Source organism: Lissotriton helveticus, chromosome 11 (genome assembly GCF_964261635.1).
Source record: "Lissotriton helveticus chromosome 11, aLisHel1.1, whole genome shotgun sequence".
In the NCBI taxonomy this organism is placed as follows: Eukaryota; Metazoa; Chordata; class Amphibia; order Caudata; family Salamandridae; genus Lissotriton; species Lissotriton helveticus.
The window spans coordinates 64,647,243-64,674,720 of NC_136072.1; the positions used below are offsets into that span (position 1 = coordinate 64,647,243).

The 27,478-nt window shown below is 47.4% G+C and overlaps 1 protein-coding gene across 2 annotated transcripts in view; it reads left to right on the top strand.

The window, feature by feature from the left end:
* Nucleotides 1–27,478, top strand: part of DVL3 (dishevelled segment polarity protein 3) — a 449,584-nt gene that overhangs the window by 337,935 nt on the left and 84,171 nt on the right. Inside the window, exon 1 of one of the 2 annotated variants that reach the window (XM_078667337.1) lies at nucleotides 3,960–5,653. The exons of the other annotated variant lie outside the window; for it this stretch is intronic. Within the exon in view, the coding sequence (XP_078523463.1) occupies nucleotides 5,485–5,653 (169 nt within the window). The 5' untranslated portion in view covers nucleotides 3,960–5,484. Of the gene's footprint in view, nucleotides 1–3,959; nucleotides 5,654–27,478 lie in introns of those variants that run through there. 2 annotated transcript variants of the gene reach the window in all.

Genomic DNA, 27,478 nt, shown 5'->3' on the forward strand with positions numbered 1-27,478 from the left:
GTAGTGTGCTACCGCATATACCACTTTAACGCATCTTCCCGGGCAGTATGCACTATATAAATGCAATTACTACACCGCTGAATCCAACAGGTGGGGGACCGGCCCGAGACCTACCAAATCAACCCTCCCCTCAAATGGGAATTCCTTTAAGGGAGACAGAGGCACGCAGACACCATCACTGCATTAGAGAATATACCACTCTCAGGCTGTATTTATTACAATCGGCATAAAAACGACATTTTATATCAACAAAATTATTTGATTATTCAAGCTTTCACAGACATTTAAAATATGTACATCAAGAGACTTTGAACTAATACATTTCCTTTCCTAGCAACAGATCCTCAAAAGGAGTGCTGGCTGGCCACCCCCAGGCACCATGAAATTGACTATTTCAAATGATTCTGGACTGTGGTCCCCATTCCGCAAGTTGCAAATCACAAGGCAAATTCACCTGCCCCCCTCAAGATAGAGGGAGCGTGGCCAGCATGAAAACTGGACCCCCAGAATAACCATGCCAGAGCCAAAGGGATCCCCCCTGTCACCCAATGGGCATGGGCCTGGGCAACCAGGCCATACCTTGAACCCCAGGCACAGACGCCAACCCCGACATCCTCTGGGGCCATGTAATGGAGTACCGTGAGAGACTAAGGACAATCGTTGTAGCGGGAGTCCCAACCCCTTCTCTACACCGCCACGGCAACCCCATCCCCAGTTTTAAGCCAAAGGCTTCCTAATTCGGAATTCGCCAGCACTTCAATTATTGATGCCAAGGTTGCCCACCTGTTTTGTGAACAAACATGACTCCTTCCCCGCCACAGGCCTGGGTGGTTCCCCGACCAGCCAGGCCTCCCCCAAAACTGGTGTATCAGTGTTGAGATAAAGTTTGAATTCCCAATGCCACAAGATTCTCCACAAAAAGAATGTGGCTGCTGTCTGAGGGATGGACTCCATCCCATGGGGCAATGTACCCCCCTAATGTACCCATGGGGGATCGTCTTTAACCGTGAAATATTAAGAAGCTCCTTCCCAAATGGTGTATCTTTGTATTGTGAGCTATGCCATAAATTAAGAATGCCACCAAATTCTTCACAGACTATTTGTTGCCATGGATAGACAAATGAACCCTAGTCAGTTTGAGAAAGGTCTCTAGTCAAGTGAATATACAGAAAATTATAAAACACTATAGTACCCACCACTGTTGATTATGGTAGTAACTGTCAAAGGTAAGTAATCTCACCACCCAAAAAGACCAATTATATAAAGTTATTTTACTTTATTTATTAAAAAAATATATATTTTTTTCTTTTTTTAGAAGTATTTCATCTTTGTGTAACAATAGTGTTATATACATATATATCTTTGTTTCTTTTTTATGTATATACTTTTATCATATGACTGGGTTGCAGTTCATAAGCATATAAAGTTAAAACCATTTACAAACAGACATTAGACATAACAAAACAAGTGATATAGGCAATACGGCAAAGTAGTTCACAACGCGCGTTTCGGCCAGTTAGCCTTCCTCAGGTGGCCGTGTATTGCAGGGGACAAGAAATATATCCAACCCGTATGTTAGCAGAAAAGAGTTGCTAGATGTCACCCCTTATTTCTTGGAGATAAAACTAGATATAACTGACGTATGGCGTGATGATCAGAGCCATACATAGATGGTTTTTTAATTGTAGTATCGTGAAGGATGGATATTTGCGTAACGTGATAACGTTCCCAAATAGTGGTTGCAGCTACTCAATTGACGATCTTTTACGTCTAAGCTAAATTATGGTGCTGATGTTTTTCCCGTATCTATACTGATAACTTCCGGGTGAAGATTTGGTTTACAAAGAGTTGGAAAACCGGTGTACGACAGATACTCTATTGTAGTCCTAGGCGTATATTGATAAAGGCGCCGAGAGTCAGGGTTCAGGGATTATATTATATCTCCGTCTTCGTAACAAGGAAAGATATGTTCCGGCTATGACTCTCGATCTTGTTGGAACACCACGCAGGGTCCCCACAAAGCGACTGGCTGGATACAAATGAACCCTATCCATGGGAAGAACAACTCACCAGGAGGCAACCACAAGGAATTGTCTTTGGCATTTCGAGGTTCCACGGTGTTCCGGTGCTCATGACGAGCTGAGCTCGTCATGGCCTGTGGAACGCTTGCACGCGGGGATAATTCTCCTGCTGTGCTGAGCGTTCCATTAAACGGGCGTGGGCGTGACGAGCTCAGCTCGTCATGAGCACACGAGCGCCGTGGCTCATGACGAGCTGACATCGTCATGAGCACCGGGGCGCTGTGCGCGCCCCCCCTGCACAGCAGGGGAATAGCCCCAGCAGCCAAGGGGTTAATTCATCCAGTCTCTTAGCAAACCAGTCTAGCCTCCAGATTCCCCCCTAGGATGACATGGAACCCCACAAAGGCCAAGCCCGGACATCTCTCAGCCAATCACGGGGTTTCCCTCCTAAAGTTCAAAAAAATATTCTCCTTCCAACATTACCAATCTTTGCGACTAATATGGCGGATGACGACTGCAGGCAGCTGTAGCCCCCTTGCCTGCAACCTTCTTGACGAACTGGCGTAGGTCACCCAAGCAGTGGTTGCCCCATGCTGCCCCAGCAGAACTGAAGACTCGCTTTTGCTGCCTGTCTGCTAAGGTGGCTCTGGGCAAGTAGCCTCTGCAGTCCACAAGGAAAATTGACCAAGGTTCCCTGCACTGGCCTAAGCCACGTGACCCGATGGCAACCTGAAAGGAGATAGAATACATGTCATTACTAATGTGCATCCATTGTATCCACTTCATGTTAAGGCACACTTAACGCTGCTTCAAGCCCCTGTTTTATCACCATCTCATCCTTTTTACTGTCTATGTGGGACAACCCTATGTGGGACGTCGTTGTCCCACACTAACGGAGGTTGCCTGGTTATTTGTAACCCTGGGCGTAGTTCGCGGAGCCGCACTCCGCGGAGCTACGCGAAGACGCACTTGCACTCCGCGACCTACGCGTAGCTCCGCGGACATGCGTAGTTGCTTGCTAGACCCGTTCGCGCGCCGTTTTTCGTCTTCGGGAGCGCGGTGCGCGTGTTCGGGGCGCTGCCTGCATGCTCGAGATAGCTAGCGCGCTAAGTTACCCAAGAGGTTTGTCCCGCCCGCTTGCGTTCCCTTATTTCCTGTTCCGGGTCCCAAGTAACGTGTTCGCGTTGTGTAAGACATGTTCGGGAACTCATCTTCTCGTTCGCACTACAAAAGTGCGTGATCGCGTCAAATATCGCGCGAACCTACCCAGGCGGTCGCGACGGGCCAAGGTAAGCCATTGCCGCGCACGCGATAATGTTATTCAGCGCGCGAGAACTACGCTACGCACCGGATCGCGGAGTTATCGACAGCTTCGCGTTCTCCGTAGAACGCGGAGTTGCCGAAACTCCGCAAGCTCCGCGAACGGAGCGTAGTTCTTCGCCCAGGGTTAGTTATTTGGCGAGTAGCGTCGTGGCCCCTGCTGACTAAGCATTGCTTCCCCTCAGAGTTCGCTAGACTCCTAGTTAAGAGTTGTCGCCCTCTGTGTTCATGAGTGACCTGGCCTCAGACCAGGGGAGGACTGAGCATATTTCTGGAATTGACACTTAAAGGTGTCCCTGTGGGACAACACATTGAGCAAAGTCTCCATAGACTGCTGGGGGGTGTGTCTCTTTAAGGTGTCGGTTCACCTGAGACGCAGGTAGCTGCTGAGTCTGAAGTGCCCACCCTGTGCCCCCAGACCCTGTCACGTGTCCCTACTCTGCCTGTGAAGTTGGTGTTTTCATGGCTGCATGTCTCTTAAGTGAAGGCGTCAGTCCGGCTGAGACAGCAGGCACCTGGGGAGGAGCCTGGCGGGCTGGGGCGGCAGCAGCCAGTCACAGGGCCTGGGCTTCAGTGCCCCGCCCCTGCCAGTTGCCCAGTAGGGACTGGTGTATGTTTCTGGCTCGATTAAATAAAGCTGTAAGGCTGTCTCGGTGAGACTGCGGGCACCTGTGCGCACCTGGCAGCGGCTGGAGTGGGCAGCGATTGAGAGGGCGTGTACCAGTTACCAGTGGAGGCTGGTCTGTTGTTCCCAGTTGCCCAGCGACCCTCCCCCGGCCGCCCTGGGAGGCGGGACTGCCCTGGGGTGCCACTGAGCAGTGAGGCAGAGGACGGAGCAGCAGGAGAGCTGTGCCCTGCACACGATGCCCTAACCCCTCCCCATGAAGCGGCGTGCCAGCCTGGGGCTTTGGACTGCACGGGGGCACAGAGCCCGCGGGTGCCTTGGCACCCCCAGAGAGGGGCAGAGGGACTCGGGCGTGTGAGCCCTGGCCCTTCCCGGCAGCAGGTCGTCTCTGTGTGACCCTGAGCACCGGAGCGTGCCCGCGACGAGCCCGTGTCAGCCGAGCTGGGCATGCCGCTCAGACTCTGATGCCCTCTCAACCCACGGGGCAGCTGGCTCGGGTGGTTTTACCGCGCTGACTTCAGAAACTCACCTGTGCATGGACTGGTCTCCTCCGGTGGGGTTTGGAGGGCATCTATAGAAACCTTGGGCAGTGCGACCCATCACCTCACCCTGAGAGCGAAAGGATCCCGGGCACTGCCACCTGGCCACCCTGCGGCAGCAGCGGGGAGTGGAGGATAGCCACTCTGAGCTACCCAAGACTGGAGAAGAGAGTCGAAGGTCTGCCAGGCGCTGCCAGCTGAGCTACCCAAGGCTGGAGAAGAGAGTGGGAGTCTGCCAGGCACTGCCCAAGACTGGAGAAGAGAGTGGAAGGTCTGCCAGGCACTGCCCGCTGAGCTACCCGAGACTGGAGAAGAGAGTGGGCGCTGCCAGCTGAGCTGCCCAAGACTGGAGAAGAGGGAGGGGGTCTGCCAGGCACTGGCCAAGAGTGCAGAAGAGAGCGGGGGTCTACCAAGCGCTGCCCGCTGAGCTAGCCAAGACTGGAGAAGAGAGTTGAGGGTTTGCCAGGCGCTGCTAGCTGAGTTACCCAAGGCTGGAGAAGAGAGTGGGGGTCTGCCTTGCACTGCCAAGACTGCAGAAGAGAGTGGGGGGTCTGCCAGGCACTGGCCAATACGGCAGAAGAAAGTCGAAGGTCTGCCAGGCACTGCCCGCTGAGCTACCCAAGACTGGAGAAGAACGTGGGGGTCTGCCAGGCGCTGCCAACTGGAAAAGCGGGCAAGCGGGGGCTGTGGCAGGAAGTGGAGTCACCCCTGGCCACTCTTTCTTGCTCTCCACACATTCAGGGTGATGCCCGACTCCTGGCTTCCTTACTTCCCAGGGAGGCCTCAGAAGCAATCTTGTAAATACCCCCCTGGTCTCCTGCGGGTGGGTGCCCGCTGGTGCCACTCGAGGAGCCTTCAAGCACCACCCCCTGGACTCTTAACGTGACTGGGTGGAGGCGTTGGGGGCCCCCAGTGCCCCGAGGGCCACGCTTCACCTCTAACCCTCTCCTCTACCCCCTATGGGTGACGGGCCTCCACAATGGTGGTGGTGTTGTGCTTCGGCAACCGGAACCGGACCCCGCCAGCCCCCCCAGGGGCCCGGACGGAGCGAGGGACCAGCCCCCGGGATGAGAACAGTGTGCGCCCCGCCCGGGGCCCCCAGCACACCGCGCACGGCTACACGGAGGTGGAGAGCCCCGCCCGCCACTGTAAGTAGAGCGATGCTGCCCTCCCGAGGGGCCCCTGCCTCTAGGCGCTATCACCTGTCAGCCCTCGAGTGAACTCCAGGGCCCCAGCAAGCCGCCATGACACTTGGCTATGGCGTGGCTACTGAATGTTTTCCGTCTGGGTCCCTGGAAGGGCCTGTGTTTATTTCTTGCCTCTCATGTATTTTCTTTTGAAGGGGGTCGCTTTGTTCTGTTTTTTTCTGGGGACTCTGCCATCTCAGAAGGGCACTGTGAGAGGTAGGCGACATTTCCCATCGGCACTATGTAATGCATAGGGCCTCGCCTGCTTCTAGCCCTGCAGGTGCAACTGGGGCCATTTCACGCCTTTGTGTGGACACTCAGTGGGAGCAGGGTCAGTACCCATCTCTGGGCCACATAAGGGAGTGGTCCGTGCCCGCTTCTCATGGGCACTGGACGGTGGTGGTTATTACCACCTCTCCTGGGCACTCTCGTGGGGAGAAGGCATAGCCCTGTAAGGCCTTTATGGTTGTTCTTTTTTCTTCCTTTCAATCTGTCCCTTGGCGCCGGGAAACCCACTGCAGGTAGCTGTGCCCCTTACAAGTTAAATATAATAATGGGAGGAATACTTGGAAAAAAAATCAAACCACTGCCCGTCACGCGCCTTTAGGCCTCTCACTGGCTCTGGAGGGAGGGCGCAGCCATCCATGACCTGTTTCTTCTTTCCGTGCTCAAGGGATGAAGACATAACCTGTCGTTTTTATCTCTCTTTAGCACTATAAGGACATTGGGGTATTACCAGGGCCCCTGAAATTGTGCGATTGCGCGTCCGTTGGCGATTTTCGCATGATTATAGATTTGCCTCATTTGCCGCATAATCCATTATCTGCAGATTTTAACCCAAAAAAGGTTGTTTCTAGTTAAAACAGTTCAAAAGTTACTATAAATGCGACCACACGTGTTGCCGTGCAGTGGCTGGCCCTTTGTAAAGCTGGGCTGGTCACCTTTCTGTTGCTTATTGCTATAGTTGGATGTTAAACTGGTACTGATAAGGTGCAGCCCATGCCCACATAGTGTTACCAAGTTTAAAAATTGTGAAATAATGAAACAATACTATTACAAAATAGGCCACATTGTGCCACATAATTTGCCATTTTTTGCTGCATAATTTACTCAACTTTGCCTCATAATTTGGCCCACTCTTGCCGCATAATTCCAGTGGCCCTGGGTATTACCCGCCCGTCTCTCCTCTGCATTAATAGATGATTGGGACTTTGTTACTCTCTCATGCCCCTCAGTCGCTGTTATGATGTTGTCTCCTCTGTAAGAGGATGGAAGGCTGCCACTGGTCTGCCTCTGATATCTTCTTTTCCCTTCTTACCCCCCCCCCGCTCCATGTTTCCCCCCTCCACCCCCCGTTATTTCCCAGTAATGTGGTGTCCGATTTATTACCAGTCTGTCTGTCTGCCTGCTCACAGCATGGGGCGCTTTTACATGTCTAGATCACCTATCCCCCCACTATCCTTTTCAATCAAAATTAACAGACTAACATGTTCACTTCTCAAATTCCATATTCAACTATACTAATTCACCACTAATCCTTTATGGGTTCCGGAGTGGCGTGCTACTCGCCAGAAAAGCGCTTCAACACCTCATCAGGGTTACAAGTGCTATATGAATGCAAATCTTTCTTCCCCTTTTATCCCTCCGCTAACCTTCTCACTCCAAATAACTGACTAACCTATCCACCACTGAAATTACTTCATATTTCACCATATTAATTCACCACTAATCCTTTATGGGCTTCCTGAGTAGCGTGCTTTAACACCCCATCAGGGGTAACAAGCGCTATATAAATACAAACCTTTCTTCCTCTTCTATCCTTCTGCTATCATTCCAAATCCAAATAACTGACTAACCTATCCACCACTTAAAATGTACTTGCAGGTTTCACTATACTAATTCAACACTTATCCTCTATGGGTCCCGGAGTAGCGTGCTACACGCCGAAAAAGCGCTTCAACGCCTCGTCAGGGGTAGTAAGCGCTATATAAATGCAATTACAATACAATACCCTAGCCTTCGTAGGGCTGAATCTTCAATTCCCTGCCAGCCGCTGATTCTGGCACCTGTGGGGGTGTCCTGGCCTCTGTGGCTCCTCCCACCAGCCCCTGTGGTGAGCTCAAGGCTGAGATTGGTTGTGTGGGCCATGCTCTGAAAGAGACCTTTGGAGTGACTTTAGATATCTGAGCTGTGAGCGAGAGCCAGCCTATGCCCTGCGGTTGTTTATTTGGCCTCCTCACTACACTACAACTTGTCTCACGAGCCACACTCTATGTATATAAATTGCTTTTTTGAGTGCAACATGAGCAGTGTGCAAAATGTTCTCAGTTTATAACATTTTCATTTGAGCGACAAGGAAAATCGTATACTTTTTGCTGTTGTCTGTATTTCTGTAGCTGGCAAAACAGGAACACTTTATACATTTTTCTGCAATTCACTGAATCATTGTTTGTATGCGCTGCAAAGCAGCCTTGGCAAATAGCGCTTTTGGATTTCTTAGTGCTTGTTTTGCTGTGGTTTTTGTTATCATTGGGGAGCTGCCAGCCCTACAGAAGTATTAATAAAAAGGGAAAAAATTGCCTAAAAGCACAAATAGATTTTGATATCAGAAAAGTCACTTCTACATAGTAGTTCCTGGCACTGAACCGACCTAATATATGTGAGGATGCGAGAGAAGAAAGCTGCCACTGACAAGGAGGTCAGCCAATGGCTGAAGGGGCCTCGGACTCACTGTCCCACAGTGTATATTACACCTGTTTAGATATACCCAGTATGTTCTTGTGCTAAATAGCTTTAAAGTACTGGTTCATGTGTTTAACTTGTGGCAATATTTTAGCAACCACCACTTTTTTCTATGCTTTTACAGAATATGAGTGAAGACAGGGTTAGAGGGTGAATTTGGATTGAGAAAGGGGCTGTGGGTGAAAGCACAGGCTGGACGGCTGATTGAAACGGTGGGGGTGGAGGAGAGGGCAGTTTAAGGATGAGAGAGAGGGCAGGAGGAGAGGGATGAGCGAGAGGGCAGTGTAGGAGATGGGGAGCATCACTGTGTTCAAATACCTGTACTCCAGCTGGCTGACTGCAAAGGACTGCAACATAATTGAGTTTTTTCGGTTTGGTATGAAGCTGTTTTGAGCTTGCCACTCACGCCTGCCCTAATAATGCACCCTGACGCGTCTGTCCCTTAGTCCGCCGTCTGTAATAATTCAACACCTGTCCCCTCCTTCCATCCCATGCACCCACCTGCACCTTACATCGACCATTATAATAACACCACCCAACTGCCCCCCCATAGGGGCTCATAACATTGTTTCTATTTGTCTGCTCCTCACACTGCTCCCTATAAAAGTATCATTACGCGCCTGCCTCCCTCACAGACCCTTCGAATGGCCAGTTACCTACCTGACTCTCACACCTGCCCTTTTGAGGTCCAGTATCTCCCTGGCCCTCATACCCGTGTCTGTAATGCATCATCGCCTGTCTGTCCCCTCACACTCCCTCTTAACACAGGGCTTCTGTTTGCCTGCTCCCCACACTGTTGCCTGTAATGCTGTCACTACATGCAAGCCTCTTAGCCTGTCCCTTACAGGCATGTCGTAACCGACCGCCCTTTCCTACTGCGCTCTATATTGTTACCTCTGTATGTCTGCCACTCACACTGGTCTATACAATGACCATATAATGGTGTCTTCCCCAATCTGCCTCCCACTGGTCCATCTGGTGGTGTTACCTCTGACCTGCTTCTCTCAGCAGCTCACAATAAATATGACATTTCCGATTTCTCTGACACACCAGACCATATAATGGGTCACTCTCTGCCTGTCAATCTCGCGGGTCCATATAGTGGTGTCTTTACCTATTTGCCCCTCAGGCGTCCATACAAAAATGGCATTATCTCCCTGATGCTCACTACAGCCCAGGTGACCGTGCCATTACTGGTCTGTCCCTCTCACTGGCCTATTTAATATGCAATTACCTGCCCGTCCTTTTGCTCCAGACCATTTGGAGGTGTCATTGTCTTTCTTTCTCACTCGCCCATATGAATGTGGGATTGTGGGCTTGTCTTCCTCACTGTCCCATGCAATGGCGTCACTTCTTCATCCATCACACTGCTAAGCGCTGCGTACGATTCCACTTTAGCCATACCTCGATGGTCATAAGGCACAACACGGAAACACTTCCCACATAGGATCAAAACAAAGACAACATCCTTCCAACCACACCACATACATGGTGTAGCCTGCTACTCATGTAGGTAAGGGCTTCAGCACCACTCGGGGACAGTCCTATATAAATGCTGCAGTACATTGTAGTTCTGCCCCTTTCGCCGCCCTACGGTGTGTCGTTCCTTGTCTACCCTTTTTGCCGTTCTTTATAAAGGTGGTATCCCTGGACTGCTCATAATTTAAGAGAAACCCCCTAGGCAACTATACGTCTATAAAAACTTTCAGACCTAGCAACACACAAGCATGATATTAAGGTCTCAGTGTACACAATAAGTCATTAAAAATTCATTTATTCAATACAAAATTCTTTAAAATCATTCTAATACGTACATCATCCGTTTCCTAGTACGAACATATGACGACATCTCAACATAACTAACAGAATACAAAATGCAATGGGCAAACGTTAACCTGTTAACAAAAATCAAAGAAAGGGTGGTACTGATATATTTTCAATAGACGCTTTACATCCAAGCAATAGACGTAAATCAGGTGGCTACGTGATCGTTCTTCTCCCCATTCTGCTTCATATTGAAGTGTCAGTAGCTTCCGTCTCTCACATGGGACATATAATAGCATTTACTGTGCCTTGAGTGCCAACTATGCCAACAGCCCATAGGGTGGCTTTATTACCTCCCTGCCTGCTCTGTACTAAGTTTGCCCTCACCCCTCTTACATCCCATCCAGCAGTGTAAGGGTGTCGCGTACTTTGCTTCTGCGCTTTCTTTTCTTCTGTAAACTGGTTGGTCAAGTTTTGGGCTGCTGCTGGGAAGTGCTCTTTCAGAAACAGTTGAATGGGGAAATCAGGAGAGAGGTGGGGTGCTACAGAGAAGCCCTTGGGATTATTCAAAAGTAGGGCACCACTGGGTCCCCTGCGTTTGACGAGTTTCTCCCCTTATTGAATGCACCATTATATGCCCTTCATCCTTCTCTGCGGGCATTCTTCCATTGAATGGCTGCCCAACCGGTCTGTGTGCGTAAACGTGCCCAGCGAGTCAAGTGTGTCCAGCTTCTGGGCTGCTGAAGAAAGGGAGGCTTTAGTTAATTAAGAAGAATCCCTTACTACCAAAATGGCAACCCCTGGTCTGCTTTAGGGAAAAGTAGCTTAAAAATTCTGTAAATTGAAAAGTCATGTGATGGAGTCACTGGCAGAACAGGAGTGGGCGAGAGATTACATGTGGCATAATATAACTTATACAAAACCCTGAGCTACTGTTGACAGTCTGATCTGGTTTAAAAAGCTTACTGAACTATTCCATGGCTCTCTGACTGGTAGTGCCCTGAAAGAGGTCCTTGAGGAATGAAGGAAACAACAAGCACAGTGCAATACAAGCAAGGAACTGAAACTGAGCACAGATCGGCATAACATGTATTCATCACCAGCTGCAAATAGATTGAGGTTAAAAATAGTAGCAATCAAGGTACAATAAACTGAATAAGCTGATTCAAATGTATTATAAGTCAAAAATATTCTAACGTTCCTCAAAGTGGGGTCTATTTAGAGAGACTGAGACCATGCGACTCGCCCGGCTGCCATTGCATCTTTTCAGCCTGTCGATACAGGGTTGGCCAAGTGGAAGTGGATCCCCTCAAAGTTCAAATAAGTTGAGGCACTTCATTGAGTCAATGGGAGCCGATCAATGATTGAAATGGGGTCCGCTGCCTCGAATCGACGTAAGGACTGTTCTTGATGAAGGCAGCTCGCTGAGGTCAGGAAGTAAGTGGGAAGGGTGCTACTGGGAGCCAGTGTAGGCTGGCCATGGGAGGTTACTTCAGTTGGTTCTCTCAGTGATGAACTTTTAAGTAGTGTTTTTGGGGGTTAGTGTTGAATCAGGCTTGATGTATCCGAACTGGGTGTACACGTGTACTCCGTGAAGTAATTGCAAAAAGGCATGGATCGATAGCTGTTCTAGGCTTTCGAGCCAGCTGTACAACTTTTAAGTTTTTATTGAACCTAGATGGACAATAGTAAAGTCCAACACAACAACCAAACATGTCTTTTCAGGGCTTTGACACACCTGACCTCTTTTTAATTTTTTTTTTTTTAACAGAGTTTTATATAGCGCAAACTTGCCCCGAAGGTATCAGGTATCAAAACGCTTTACACGAGCACAAGTTGCATTACATGAGGACACATTTTATTTTATTTTTTATTTTTTGTTAGGCACGGGGAGATTAAGGGCCCGATGTAGGTAATCCCAGATTACTGATTCTTAAAAACCGAATCATACCGATTCGGTATTTAAGAACTGGCAATCGGGATGTAGGTAATTTTACCGAATTAATTACCGAATCGGTATGATTCGGTAATTAATGAATCGGTAATTACCGATTCTGTAATTGCCATTGATTCCTATGGGCCTTGAGTCCCATAGGATTCAATGTCAATGATTAGGTACAATTACCGAATTTGCAAGGGGGACAGGGTGTCACTTTGACACCCTGTTGCACCCCTGATTCTAGCTTGTGTGCCATGTGGCACACATACATGCCCTAAGGCACACATACATGCCTAAGGGCATGTATGTATGGCACAGGTGTACATGCACAGATGTGCATGTACACAGGAATTCTTTATTTACCATGACATAGTATGTCATGGTGAATAACGAATTGTTAAGGCCCTGTAGCACTGTTTAAAGTGCTACCTACATACGAAATTACAGATTCGGTAATTTTAGCGATCGGTAATTTTACCGAATCTGTAAAATTACCGATTCGGTAAATTTACCGAATCTGTATGTTTTTGCTACCCCTACATATCAATGTCCAAATACCTGTCGGAAACGTCCGAAAATCGCTATTTTCAGCCGTTTCCGACTGGTATTTGGACACCTACATCTGGCCCTAAGTGATTTGCCTAGAATCGCAGGATGTTGTGCATCCTTACCGAGACTCTCTGATCCCCAGATTTGAAGTCGACCGCCCTAGCCATTAAGCCAACTCCTCTCCCCTCTGACAGATAGGTCGATTATTCTGATAATAAAGGGAACGGTCCTACTACTCTCAATATTTCGATTTCAAAAACTTTATTCGATCATTATAAAATAATCATAAAAGTGCAGCTGTATATCACAACATTTACAGTTTACATTTACAATTTTACAACATACTGTTAAAAGGACATACTTTTCCTAAAAGATATAGATTCAGGTTTGGCAAGTGCGAATAAAAGGCTCATAGCTGTTTCCACGGAGGATACCTTATATTTTTTAAAAAGTGGTTTCAAGTATATAATCCGGAGTTGTAGATAATAAGGGCAAATCAATAAAAAGTGCACGGTGCTCTGTTTGGAAGATCCGTCACACGGACAAGGGGCTACAGTGTGAAGTTGGATGTGCGGACAGGCAACAAGCAAATGAACTATACCCATACGTAATCTGGTAAGAACAAACTGGTGTGATCGTATGGTTACCATTTTTAGATATTCAGCAAAACCAGGTTCAGCCAGATTATATGTGTTATAGAAACGGAGAGTAGAGAGCTGGCTAGTGGCAGAACAACGCTTTTGTGCCTTAGCCCTCAAGTACAGGTGTTTTAACTCGTTTTTTGGGATGTCCAAAGCACAAAGGGGGTCATCACGGACATTTAGCTTAAAAACCTCATCATATGTGGAACATATGTAGTTGAGCCAAGGAATCAAATTGTACTTGTCCAGGCGAAGACAAGCATTAATAATATTCCTCATAAAACTGGTCTGTTCTTTGAGCCAGATAGACCTCCATACCAGCAGGGGTCTAAGACCAATAAGATCTGTGAGATGTTCCAGACCAACCTCCTGATGTATCAGGCTGGTAGAGGCAGAAGATGGTAAACAGAGGAGTTTTTTAATGAATTAATTTTCTTCAACTTGGAGTGATTGATGATTGCAGTGTCCCCATACCCCAGACCCATAAAGGGCCAACGCAACACATCTATGGCGATAAATGTATAGCATATCAAATATGCGCCTTGAGCCCAGCTTGGAAGCAAATTTAAAAATTCCAAAAGCACTTTTACCCATTTTTCCTCTAACATTAGTCATTTCATGTGACCAAATGCCCCCGCTATTAAAAGTAATGCCTAAGTAACAAAAGCTATCAACCACTTGGATCAATTGGGCCTTTAATGTAAAGGGTCTTAGTTTTTTGACTCTCAATTTAGTTTGAGTTTTTTTTCTTCTTCATAGCACCATGAAACCTTTCCGGGTGTACGAGCGCTTCACAAAAGTCTTTTAACATAACATGACTGAAAACAATCTCCAGTATTGTAAGTTTCTAAGCTAGAGGTTAATGTAACAGAACTATTCAGTGAAGTGGCTCAAAGTTTGCTATTGTACTGGAAAATACTTAACCATAATTGTTGCATTTTAAGGCCCAATATATCTAATGTGAACCTCCTAAAATGAACATACGTACCCTTTTCACTTTTTTAAGAGCGTTCCATATAGACAACCTCAGAATACAAGTGTGCCTGTGCAACTAGAAAACTAGAGTAAAACCAAGATGGCTTACTCGCTCTAAAAGTGCCTTCTACAAAAACACTTATAAAACTAGACAGATTGTGTGGAAAGCCAGGCTTTCAATTTCTTTTTTAAAAGTGGGAAGGTCACAAGTTAGGTGCATATTTATTTGTGGGTTTGTATAGCGCCAGAATCGACTCGGAGGAGTATCTCTGCGCTTATGTGGGTGCGTATTACTCAAGGGGAGACTGTTTGTTATTTAGGGACAGAAGAGAGTGGTTTTAAGTAATTTTCTAAAAACAAGATGGTTCGAACATTCTCTTAATGGAAGAGGGAGGGCATTCCAATGTTTGGGTCCAAGGTATGAGAGAGATTTACCCCCAATCTCGCTCTCCTGATTCTGGGAACTGTTAGCAGAAATTTGGTGCTGGAGCGCAAGGCTCTCAATGGATGGTAAGGAATAAACTTTTCGGATAGATAGCTGGGGCCAAGATTGTGTAGTGACTTGTGAATGGTACAGCATACCTTGAACTTTATTCGTTGGCGTATTGGGAGCCAAGCAGTTTTAGGAGAAGAGGGCGGGAGGCTGATCTGGGTGGCATATTTAGAACCAGACGTGCCGCCGTGTTTTGCACCACTTGTAATCTGCTAATTGATGCTTTATTAGCAGAGAGCAGCAGACCATTGCAATAGTCTAAGCGTCTCAATATAAGTGCCTGGGTCAGAGTCTTTTGAACAGAGTCTGGAAGTAAAGGAAAGACTCGTCGGAGTAGGCCCAGGATCTAAAAGCATACACCGACTGTCTGACCAACATGCTCTTTAAAAGAAAGAGCTTGGTCTAACCGAACTCCCAAGTTTTTAACAGAGTTTTGGGGACAGGGGGCTTTCCAAGTATATCCCTCTGGAGCTTGTTCCATTTGAGTGGCCACAAGTAAGAAAAGGATCTGCCGCTGGTTCTAAGCCGGCAGATACGAGGAATGTTCGCCAAATGTGCTGAAGAGGAGCGCAATCTGCAAGCTGGGATGTAATCATGAATCCTCTCTCTTAAGGTAGCCATCTCCTGAACCATGCACAGATTTATGCATTAAAACCATGGCCTTAATTGTATACTGTATACATAACCACTGGTGCATAGATGTATTACTGGTAAGACAGCACAGTAACATAATCTACCTTTCAGAAAAATGTCCTTGTACATTTTGAGCATACTTCTGGTTGCACTGAAGCTTGGGGCGACGCCTACAGGATTGTCACTCATAAGGAGTACAGCCCATTTTCAGTTCATATTTCATCCCAGAGTCCACCCCTGTGAATCCGAAGCTTTAAAAAGATGTTGGTTGAAGCAAAAACCTTTGATAATCACCCTTTGGCATTAGCAACCCCCTGCAGTTTGTGCCTGATCTTTGCAGTGACTTGTAAACAGATATTGTCTGAACATCTTTAAAGACTGGTCTTTGGAAAAGTATTCACTCCTGGTGGCCTTCAGAAGATTCTTTCTTGGCAACACCTGGCGGCTAAAACCTGGAACACCCTCTCCCTGCACCTCAGAGCCTCTCCATCACTCCAGCAGTTCAGGAAGGACATCAAGACCTGGATTTTCAACCAATAGACACAGGCAGCATGACTCAGCAGCAAGATCCCACAGCGCATTGAGGCCCACATGGGTGAAGCGCTGTACACATTTTGATTGATTGAACAACGTCCTACCCTTGGGCTTTCCTCCTTCTCTTTTTAAGTGCCGTCCTTCATTCTAGCGGTACAAAAGGGGTGGTGATGGACGGAGCATCTGAACAAATCAAACGCTCACACCCAGTCAACAGATCTGGGTTTAATCCATCACCGTTCTTTAGCCCACTCTGTCACCCCAGTTCAGACATGGCCATATGCAAATCAGTCTAACCCTGTGCCTCATGGGAACAGTCCAGCCCGAACTGCCAAGCCATGCCTTCCCTGGACCGGAAACAAGCTTCCTAGGACCGGTTTCTGGCATTACAGCCGTCTTCAGATCAGTTGACTGGGGGTGAGTGTTTGATTTGCTCAAACGCTCCGTCCATCATCACCTTTTGTATCGCTTTGTGCACCCTAAGTTGGCAGGGTATGCTCAGACGTGAGTCCCTTGCTCACTTTGCCACTGGATTCAAGATAGCCTGGCTGATGAGGGTTATGAACACGAAACCTGTCCCAGGATGCTTGTTTCTGGTCCAGGGAAGACATGGCTTTGCAGTTCGGGCTGGACTGTTCCCATAAGGCCCAGGGTCAGACTGATTTGCATATGGCCATGTCAGAACTGGGGTGGCGGAGTGAGCTAAAGAATGGTGATGGATTAAACCCAGATCAGTTGACTGGGGGTGAGTGTTTGATTTGCTCAAACGCTCCGTCCATCATCCCCTTTTGTAAGTCCTTCATTCTAGGATACACCTGACTCCCAATTCTATTTGACTGCCTTATAAAAAGGAAACGTGCAGCAGGCCCTTTTCTAGGTCTCAAAGCTGAATTAGTAATTAACCGGGTTGATTTCACAAAGTTATTATTAACCAGTATTCTGCTATTACCTTTCATATAGTTCTGTACAACATAGTCAGGCCTAGGAATATTCTCACCAGAGCCTGGGATCTATGATAAGTATATTTTAGACTGGAAATGATTTATTAGTTTTGTTAGCTCTTTTGAGTGCCTAAAATGCTTTGGTTCAATCAGACATTTATAAAGCGCGACATTTCACATGTTAATGTCTCTAGGCATTGGTTAGGTATTAAAGGTGGTTCTCTCAAGGGGGATGAAGCAGTGGGTCTATGGTGTGTATAACCATTTATTTGTATCGGGCAGTAAAGTAGGGCCCTCCCTTCTCTGGTGCACGCCTTGCAGTCAACATTGCATCGTTCGGGACAAAATGTGCCTTAACCTAAAGCTAGTCCTGTGTTTAATCTGGGGGCCCTGGCACCATCATCTGCACAGGACACACTGCTTGACTCTAAGCATAGGTCCTTCTTAAAAAAAATCTTTCAACATGAATTTGGAAATCTGCTGCTGATCTTCAAAGAACCTTTTGCAAAAAAGTCCTTTCCAGTACAAGGAACAAACTTGGTGCACTCCTGAGCCTATGGGATTGGTGATGTATCTGAAAGATTGGATTGCCCCTACCCCACCATCCTGTCCTCGTCTTTTTAGGTCGAGCCTAGCGGCAGCGCGCATGCACTGCTCACTCTGCAAGGCATGCTGTAATAGAGTATGCAGTTGAAGCCCGCCCACTCTCTGCCCATATTTGTCATTGGCTTATGTCATTGTCCTTCTTAAATGCTAGCTTCTGATTCGTAAATAGGATTTTTAGTCCCTCCTTGGTACCGCCTTGTCTGCATTTGTTACCACCCATAACGACTGGACCTTTTACTTGACTTGTTACACTGGCTGCCTTATAAGATGGTGAGCACTATTTTGTTAATTGACACTGATGGGGACAATGGCGGCTGCTTTTTTTTGTATTTCCACACTGTGCGCTGCGCCCGCTTTAAGGATACCACGCTCAGTTCCATTTTTTAAAAAAAATTTTACTTTGATATTGAGCATGGCACCTGCTTCAGGGACAGCGCAATCGGTTTCATTTGAGCGTGGCGCCCGCTTCGGGGATACCACACTCTGCAATACAATATGTATTGCTTTTGAAAAACTTTGAACTATTGGTATTGTAATTGACAATGCCTTTTAATTTTTTATAAAAGGCATTGCCATTTCCAATGCCAATAGCTCAAAAACTTGCAATTGCGAGACCTATTGCATTGTAAATGCTTGTTAACTTGGAGTCCCTGGTCAGTACTTCCACTTGATTAGGCCTACCCTCTGGCTGTAGATGGTTGATGATTCGTTTGATGTAGTCCAAGAGTCTGCTTCTCAGGACACCAAGCTTTCTGTTCCTTTTCTCTCTCTACATTATCATAGTAGTGATTGCCCTGGCCCTAGGTAAGCTTTTGATTGTGGATGTCCTGATGCAGTGTGCCTTTCAAACCATCCTACCAATTGCACAGTGCAGTGGTAGCGTGCCTCTGTGCACTTCTCAACCACTCCCCTCTCTCGTGCAGTTCCCTTCAGGTCTTTAAATCTGCTTGGCCATACTTCTGCTTAAGAAATGGCCAACTGTCTATCAAGCTATCATTCTAGCCCTCAACACCTTTTTTTCTCTGAGATACTTGATTTCCTGGTTTTCAGTTGGATTCCAGTGCGCCTTACCTTAAACAACCTACATGCAACCTTGAGTTAGCTTTTCATCTACTCTGCCTTAGTTATCCTTCACTCGTGTCCTGCTTTTCTTACCCCTGGTCACTGTTAAAAATAAAACACAACACGTCGGTTACCCCTCCAATCTAACATGCGTTTAATGCAAAAAATGCAAGCAGCACAGCAAATAAAAGTAATTGCCATTTTAGCTGACCATAATTTTCACTAGGAAAGGGTCAGTTGAAGCTTAATGCTAAATAAAATACATGAAATTTCAAACAGTATATCTTTTTCCTCTCAGTAGAAGTCTATGCAAACTAGTAATTTGACAGAAATGTTTTACTTTCAGCGAAAACGTATTTAATGAGCAGGTGACAGGATCCTGAAGGAGGCATGAGACTTCCTTGAGGAGAATATATAATTCATCAATTCAATACTGAGTTCCTTCTTCTACATAAAACCTGCTTCCAACTCCGAAAACGAGTTTATGCTTTACAGGAATGTGCAAATGTACTACTCTAAATAAAATGGCTTCTGGGCATATTAGTCATAAAACCTATCAAGCATAATTGAGACTAGAGGACACTTCAGATCAATAAGAAAAGACATTCATGTTTGTGGGAGAGGTGTGGCGCCAGTGGGAGAGGTGTGGCGCTGCGGCCAGGGCTTGACTGACGCTGGGGATCAGGGTTCGATCCCTGGCTCTGGCGGCAGGTTAGTCCAGCACCATGTGACTCTGGGCAATAGCTTGCTTAATCTTCCCGACGGCCCCCAGCGCCTAGAGACCCATACGGGTGATTGTTCGCGCTTTACAAATGTGGATTATTATTTGATTATAGAATATATTGGCCCACACAATGCTATATGAATACATAACACTGAAGTACCGAATATGTATTTTACCTCACTATAACTCACTCTCGTCTGTCTTCATCCATCTCAGAGGTGTGGCGCCGCGGCCAGGGCGACTGACTCCGGAATCTGGGGATCACGGTTCGATCTCCGGCACCGGCGGCAGATTAGCCCAATACCATGTGACTCTGGGCAATATCTTGCTTAATCTTCCCGACGCCCCCCATCGCCTAGAGACCCTTGCGGGTGATTGTGCGCTTTACAAATGTGGATTATTATTATCCCCAGTATTCAGTTGCCCAACCACAGGAAATGCTCGTCTCCCTAAGCATCACTGGCAGTGCACCCGCCTGGTCTTTCTGTTCTCTCTCATATCGCTGCTTCTTATTCTCCTGCTCCTCACTTTCCGTGTATTCAGTCTTAAGTGTATGTTTTGCCCCCAGAAGCTTGGTGGCATGTTCCCTGATCATCACCTTCCTTGGTGGCTTCATCTCTTGTTTTACCTTCTGTTGAAGACTCTGTGCTGACGACTCTTGGATTTTCTTGTCTTTCCCATCCCTTAAACCCTACTCAGCAGCTCCCATCCCACACCTGTGACTAACTCATAGCAATTAAGCATCGGCTGACCCTCTAATTTGACATGAAAAAGTCACTAGATGCTAAAATAGTTTACTTTTCGACCTGCTCTGCCCCGCTTGCCTAATAACTGCATTCACCCAATACCTTGACACCCTCTTCTTTCTTCCAAGATCCTTGATGTTCAGTTCTACTTCGCATAAGGCGGATGGTGTTTTTTTAAACTTCCTTTGCCAGGGCAGCCTGGTTTGAACTGGTCATTATTTGGATAATGTCATCCGCCATCCAGTTTCATATAGTGAGCTCCTGGATAAAGCTGACTTGGCTATTGTGACAGACCACTTGACGGTGCCCTGCAGCATGTCTCCTTCACCTGGTCGAAATCACCAGCTTCACCACCCAAGCACTTTTTATCCTCTCCATACAGACATTGACTACTCTTTCTACTCCTTAGGTGGTTGGTCTTTCTCAGCATTTCACCATGGTCTTTAAAGGAGTTTATGGAGCCTCACCACCCTATCCATCTCTCCCATAGCCTCTCAAGTTATGTGGTCTTCCCGAGCATTGCAAACTACTACCATCTCCCACCTGTCTGTCCCCAGATCACACTGCACCCAACTCGCTGCAGGTCGGATGAACTTGCGCATTCCTTGATATTACATGTACTACTTTGTCAATTTTGTCACAATCCTTTCCAGTTAGCTTTACCACTTGTGTGTTACCACTTCACTATCTTGTATCTAATTTTTTCCTGTTACTATCTCCAACATTTCTGTCCAAATAACAATGGGCTTGATTACGATTGTGGTGGTCCAACTGCCAGGCAGTCTTTGTGGCGGTCGGGAGAACGCCGCCAAGTCAGCAGCATCCTGACCGCCCCATTACGAGTAACCCGCGGGACCGGCGGCGTGGTGGTGGTGCTTTTGAGGTTGTAGCATACTTAGACTCAGTGTGTGCCTGAAGACAATGCCGCCGCACTGCAGCACGTGCAATGTCGTGCGCGCACTGTTGCCAGGCACCTTGTGCACGGCACACAGCGCGCGCACGACAGTGCAGGCATAGGGGGGGACAGCATGTGCCCACAGCCACAATGCCCAATGGGCAAAAGCACATGGGTGCCCTGTTTGGGCCCCTTCCATGCCTTTCCGCTGACCATGTCATGGCAGTGTCCCCACCATGAAAAGGTCAGCGGAATTGCAACTCGTATTTGGCACGGCGGTGCCAGCATAGGCTCCGCCTCCAACCCCCCACTTTTGCCACCGCTGCTGCCATGGGATCCAGGCTCCTGCCAGTGGTGGCGGTCTTTTGGCAGCCCGAGTGCCATGTTTTTAATCGGGCGGTCAGACACCGTTGCCGACGCCATGGCGGTCCCCGGACCGACAAACTCATAATCAGCCCCTGGATCTCTTCCTCAAGGTCCTGGGTTTAGACTTTTTTTTCCTTGACTCTATCATCGTCCATAAAACTCAGTCACCACAAAGTAAAAGGCCTGTTCATTCAGAGTGTCCCACACTGCTGCTAAACCACCCTACACACACCACTCCCTACTTCAACCCCCCCTTTCAAGAAGCAGGGTTGCACAAGATATGGGGGTTCCCCTGCATATTGTGGTTAGGGGCTCCTGACACACTAGTATCTTGCAAATATTCACAGGCTTGGAGTTGAGTTGGGGCCACCACTGCACCTCAGGGGCTTGCGTTACATCCCTTGGTCAGCCAGTTTAAAGGCGTAACCCCGCCTTCCTATAGTATTGCACTTAAAACTCTGCAGAAGATCCTACAAATGTTTCTGAAACTTCCTAACAGTCCCCCTTGTCTTCTCCACATAACGATTAATATCTATTTCAATTACTGATCGCACTTCAAATCGTCCCTTCGACCTAGAACAGAACTGTATTGTCTTGCTGGGTTTATATAGTGCTTCATACAGCTCTCCATTCCTTGCTGAGGTCTCAAAGCGCTCTAATGTGGATCCTTAGTGTACTTTGAATTTGAATTTAAAATATTTATATAGCGCTACATACACCATGCGGTTTCTTGGCGCTGTGGAGACTAAATTAGCAGTAGGAACGCAAATACTGGTAAAGAAACAGGAAATGAGATCAGTTTACATTGGAAAAGGCTTGGGTAAACAAAAAAGTCTTAAGATCTTTACGGAAAAGGGAGTAATGTCTGGCCAGACGTAGATGATCGGGAAGGGAGTTCCAGAAGGATGGTGCCAAGAATGAAAAATTGGCTCCACCCCATTTCTTACGTCTGTAACGGGGTACCTGAAGAAGCGATTGAGTAGATGAGCGAAGCTCACGGACAGGGGTGTACTCTTTTAACAAGGAGGAAATGAAGGCAGGGGCTGTGCCCTGGCGCGCCTGAAAGACCATACAACCTGTTTTGAAAAGGGATCGCTCCCTGACAGGTAACCAGTGCAATCCCTTCAGTAAGGGGGTAGAATGATGAGAGCGGGGGAGACCATGGACCAGTCTGGTTTTGAACCAGCTGGAGCTTCCGCAAACTATACGCTGGAATGCCGTTGTATAGAGCGTTAGCGTAGTCCAGCCGGGAAATCACCAGAGCGGACAAGATAAGTTTAAGTGCGAGAGGGGAGAAAAAGCGAGAAACAGAGCGAATAGTTCGAAGAACCAGAAAGCAAGAAGAGACAACAGAGGTTATTTGTGAGTGAAGAGTGAGATGATTATTGATTTTAATGCCCAGGGTCTTAACTGAGGGAGAAGACGTGGGAGGGAGTCCTAAAGAAGAAGGCCAGAATGAAGAGTTCCAAGGACTGGAAGAACCACCCGTGAGAACCAATTCCGTTTTATCGGGGTTCAGCTTCAGATGATTGTGGTTCATCCAGTCCCTGATGAAAATCATAGTAGTCTGAAAATTAGAAATAGAATGAGAGGAGGAAGAAAGATTAAAGATAAGCTGGAGGTCATCCGCATAATTATAAACGGTGACCTCCAGTTGCTGAAGTGCAAAGATCAAAGGATAGATATAAAGGTTAAACAAAAGAGGGGAAAGAGAAGAACCCTGAGGAACACCACATGTGACCTTGAGTTGGGTGGCCGAGAAATCCCCCAGCCGGACTGCCTGGGTGCGGTCCCTCAGAAAGGACGATAGCCAAACCAGGGCTGAGCCCTCGATCCCCGCCGCTCCGACACGGGAAAGTAAGATGGGATGATCCACCGTGTCGAAGGCGGCGGAAAGATCGAGGAGCACCAGGGCCTGGTAATTGTTCTGGTCCATGCCCTCCCTGAGGTTGTTCAGGACCGACACCCGACGGACTCGGTGGAGTGCCTAGGCCGGAAGCCTGCCTGCCGGGACGCTAGGCCCCCATTCGCTTCTACATGGGCACTGAGGACCGATGTTACATGTCGCTCCAGCACCTTGCCCAAATAAGGTAGAAGCGAAATGGGGCGATAGTTAGCTGGAGCAGAGGGGTCCACGCCAGGCTTCTTCAGGATGGGCACTATAGTGGCAGATTTAAGTGCTGGGATTACCACCCCCTGGGCCAGAGAGCTGTTGAGAAAAGAGATTGGCGGTTTAGGGCAAACAGAATAGATCTGTTGCAGGATATGGGCTGGACAGATGTCCGCCGGGGAACCAGACTTTACTTTGGGGAGTATTGCAAGAAACACTTCTTCGGTAAGAGGAGGGATAGACGAGAGACAACAGTGAACAGTCGGGGGAAGGGGCTCAACAAATGAAGGGGAAGGGAGTGGAATATTAGCTTTGATATTGCTGATTTTATCCAAAAAATAAAAATTCAAGGAATCACAGAGGGACTGGGTAGGGGGAGGCTTAAGTGAAGCCCTGTCAGAATAGGCCAGGTCATGTACGATGGAGAAAATCTCCCTAGATTTGTTCTCCGCCACCAAAATTTTGGCTGAGAAGTACGCAGTCTTAGCGCCTAGTATAGCCCTTTTGTAGTTGCCCAGCAGAGTCACATAATGGGTTTTTAATAGAGGACAGTAATCCTTTCTCCATTGCCTCTCGGCCCGCCGGAGGGTCAGCTTTTTTATCTTCAGGTCATCGCCGAACCACCGATTTGACTCCTTAGGTCGTCGGGTTGATATCCGACGTAAAGGGGCTACTGTATCGCAGCCTCCAGCAAGCCAGGTATCGATGGCAGCGGCTTGAGAAAGAGAAGATAGACCCTCTAGGTTAGATGCAAGGTTCAAAAGGGAGGATGATAGTGCAGAAAGGTCTACCCTATTCCAATTCCGCGCCCAGGTGTTTTTGGCGAGCGGAATCTTTACTGCCGGCTTAAGGCGAAGGAGGAAGGAGATCAAGGCATGATCCTACCAGGGGCATGGGGTCACGGACATGGAGGAGACCGAGATATTAAGAGACCAAACCTGGTCTAGTACATGACCGTGAATGTGCGTAGGAATTTGCAGGTGGGAAACAAAATTTAGGGATGCAAGTGACTCAGAGAACTGCTTAGAAGCAGTACATTCATAGGGATCGGTGGGCCAATAATTAAAGTCCCCTAATACTGAAGCGTGGTTAATCGCTAAAGTGGCTAGTACGTCCTGAAATGCTGGCAGAAACAGGTGAGAGGACTGGGGAGGACGATACATTAGTAAACAGGTGAGCGGGGGAGAAAAGGCAAGAGAACGAGCCACAAGATGCTCGGTAGAACTAATAGAAGGGGAGGGAAGGAGTTGAAAGTTATGCTCAGAGCGGGCAATAAGAGCCACGCCACCCCCTGCCTTGCCCGCCGATCGATCAGCGCGGAGGGCCACATATTATACTTTCGGAGTGCATTGTGGAACAGGATGTTGGTTGTAGTCAGTGCTTTATAAGGAAATATAAAAGCGTAGATACTCACAAAGTAGAGTACCTGTTTGATCCTGAGAAGTGGCGGTACACTCCCATTAAATTTATTGTAGAAGTGCTGAGAAGTGCTGGTACACTCCCATTAAATTTATTGTAGACGTGCTGAGAAGTGCCGGTACCCTCCCATTTAATTTATTGTAGAAGTGCCGGTACACTCCCATTAAATGTGTTGTAGAAGTGCTGAGAAGTGCATGTACGCTCATATTAAATGTATTGTAGAAGTGCTGGTACGCTCCCATTAAATGTATTGCAGCAATGCTGGGAATTGCAGGTACTTTCACTTTCAAGTTAAAGAAGTACAGGTACTCAGTCCCGGTCAGTACCTGCCCAATTAAAGCACTGGTGGTAGTAAGCCCTACATGGGGGTGTTGAGTCAGGCCTTTGAGGTTTGGAGATGAGCTGGATACGTCGGGCGACTGCACGACGCACATCTGGTCTCAAGGAGCCATGTGGGACTATGTGGTTGTGCATGATGCAGACAGGGCCGGCGCTAGGCATGGGTAGCTGCCCAGGGCCTCGCACTCAGCCCACCAGCATGGGGCCCCAAACCGATCGTGTGCCCTGTTGTTTCCCTGTCTCCTTGCAATTAGGGTCCATAGGAGGGGTCCCTTCCCTGGGCCTCTCAGGGATGGTGTCTGGAGGCCTAGGGGAGGGAGAAGCTTCCCCTTGTCCCAATTGCAAGGAGACCCATTCATAGACACCGCGGGACGCCCATTGTACAGGATTTTAGCACACCCACAGTGTTAACTCTCAGCCCACAAGCAATTCTTACAGCTATCAGGCTGGAGGTGTGAGAATTGCTTGTGGGCTGAAAGTTAAAACTGTGGGGGCGTCCTTAGTGTCTCTGAATGGTCTCCTTGCAAGGGGTCACCTAAGTAAATTAGAGGGGCCTCGCAAATCATAGAACCGGCCCTGCATGCAGATAAGAACTTTTTATTTAGGTTTAAAATATAAATTGTTAATTAATATCGTGGAAAAAGTCGGGGTTTTTAATGCTGCAGGAAACTGAAGATGGTTGCGAGCTAACATTCTTCTTCCTGGGGCTGAGAATCCAAAGGGTGAGGTTTATTGCAGGAAGTGTCAGACACGCCACGCCACGCACGTACGTCAGGCACGCACGTCAGGCACGCAGCGCCAATTGGCTCTGACGGCTTCAGCGTGCGTGCGTGCTCTGCAGTGTGCATTCCTCGCTCTTCTGCTGCCTCCAGGGCACGCAGGCCTTTAGCTTATTTGTACTGGACTGCGCCTTCGATGGGGCCGCACTGACAGCCTCCTATAAATCATGTCATAGTTCATCCAGAGTTTGAAGTGCACTTAAAAAACACCTTTTACCTGTGACCCTGAGTGCAGTGGGTCTTTAGGGTCCTTAGGGGTGGGTACAGAGATGGCTTTGATTTGAGGTAAATGCACATAAAATATACGCCATAAATTAAGAAAAGAAATCCGAGTTAAAATGATGGTGGGAAACATTCTTTTAGGTTATGAAGGCTCAGTTGGTTATTGGGATCACAGCAGAATCCTGTGTCTGTAACCAGACAGTCACAGTGCTGGATCGTGGTTGGTGCACTGGGGAATAGTGACTTGTGTATTTATAGGTGCATCGAGGCCCCAGCCGGTGACGAAAAGCACTGAATATGCAACTCGTTATTTAAAAAACGGTATTTCACACCATGCAAGAAAGGATGCTGCAAAATTTACAAAGTGATTTACTCCCTCATTGCAAGTCACGTGGAGTGGAATTACTTCATCAATTCCGCTCCACCTGATTTGAAGTGGGCCAGATTTTCAACACTCTGTTTTTCCAGGTGTTGGAGAACGAGACCCGATTTTACCGTGTGGTTAATCTGAACAGTAAAATCACATGAAGCTTAGGTTGCAGCAGCAAGCCTACTTACAATGCTCCCCACTACCAGAAATAACTTCCCCTCAATCTTGCTACAGCCAGTGCTCCTCGCATATATTCACCACCTTCTCCGAGCAGGTGGTAAACATATGCGTTACACCCCCATTGATTTGGAATTCTTTGTGGTATTACGGACTGGAAAGAAATCCCACAATGGGAAGTCTGAACATGTAATGTATGCCTAACCAGAGCTCTATTCTTTTTGCCTAGTAAAACCAGCTGTATGATCAGTTTCTCTGATCGCACTGTAAGACAGATGTGGAATTTTAATGTGTTTTTTCTCTGGGATAGTGTCTTTTGTCTAGAGGCAGTGCACCCGCACGCCGCTTGTGTAGGCTTTGCTGTGCCCTGCTTCTTAGAACTAGTGTAGTTTGGAAGCAAAATGCTTATGACACCTTATGTAAACAAACTTGGCACACCCTGTGGTCATATATCATCACTTTAGTTCATCATATATGCCAATGTATGAGCTTGAGGGTAGCATATACAAAACTCAGCAGCCAGCACGTTTTATTCCATCGTAACTTATTCAGGACTACAATTAATATATAAAATAGGGTGTTAAAGATACACAGAGGGGCCTGGAATTTGAAATCCATTATAAAATAAAAGAATATTTACATGACTTTGCCCACCAGCAGCACATTCTTTGTGTTCAGAAGTTTGAAAGAATACTTGTATTCTTTGCGTGCTAGAACACCCTTTGACGCAATGTTATTTCAAGACAACTCCCTGTTTTGC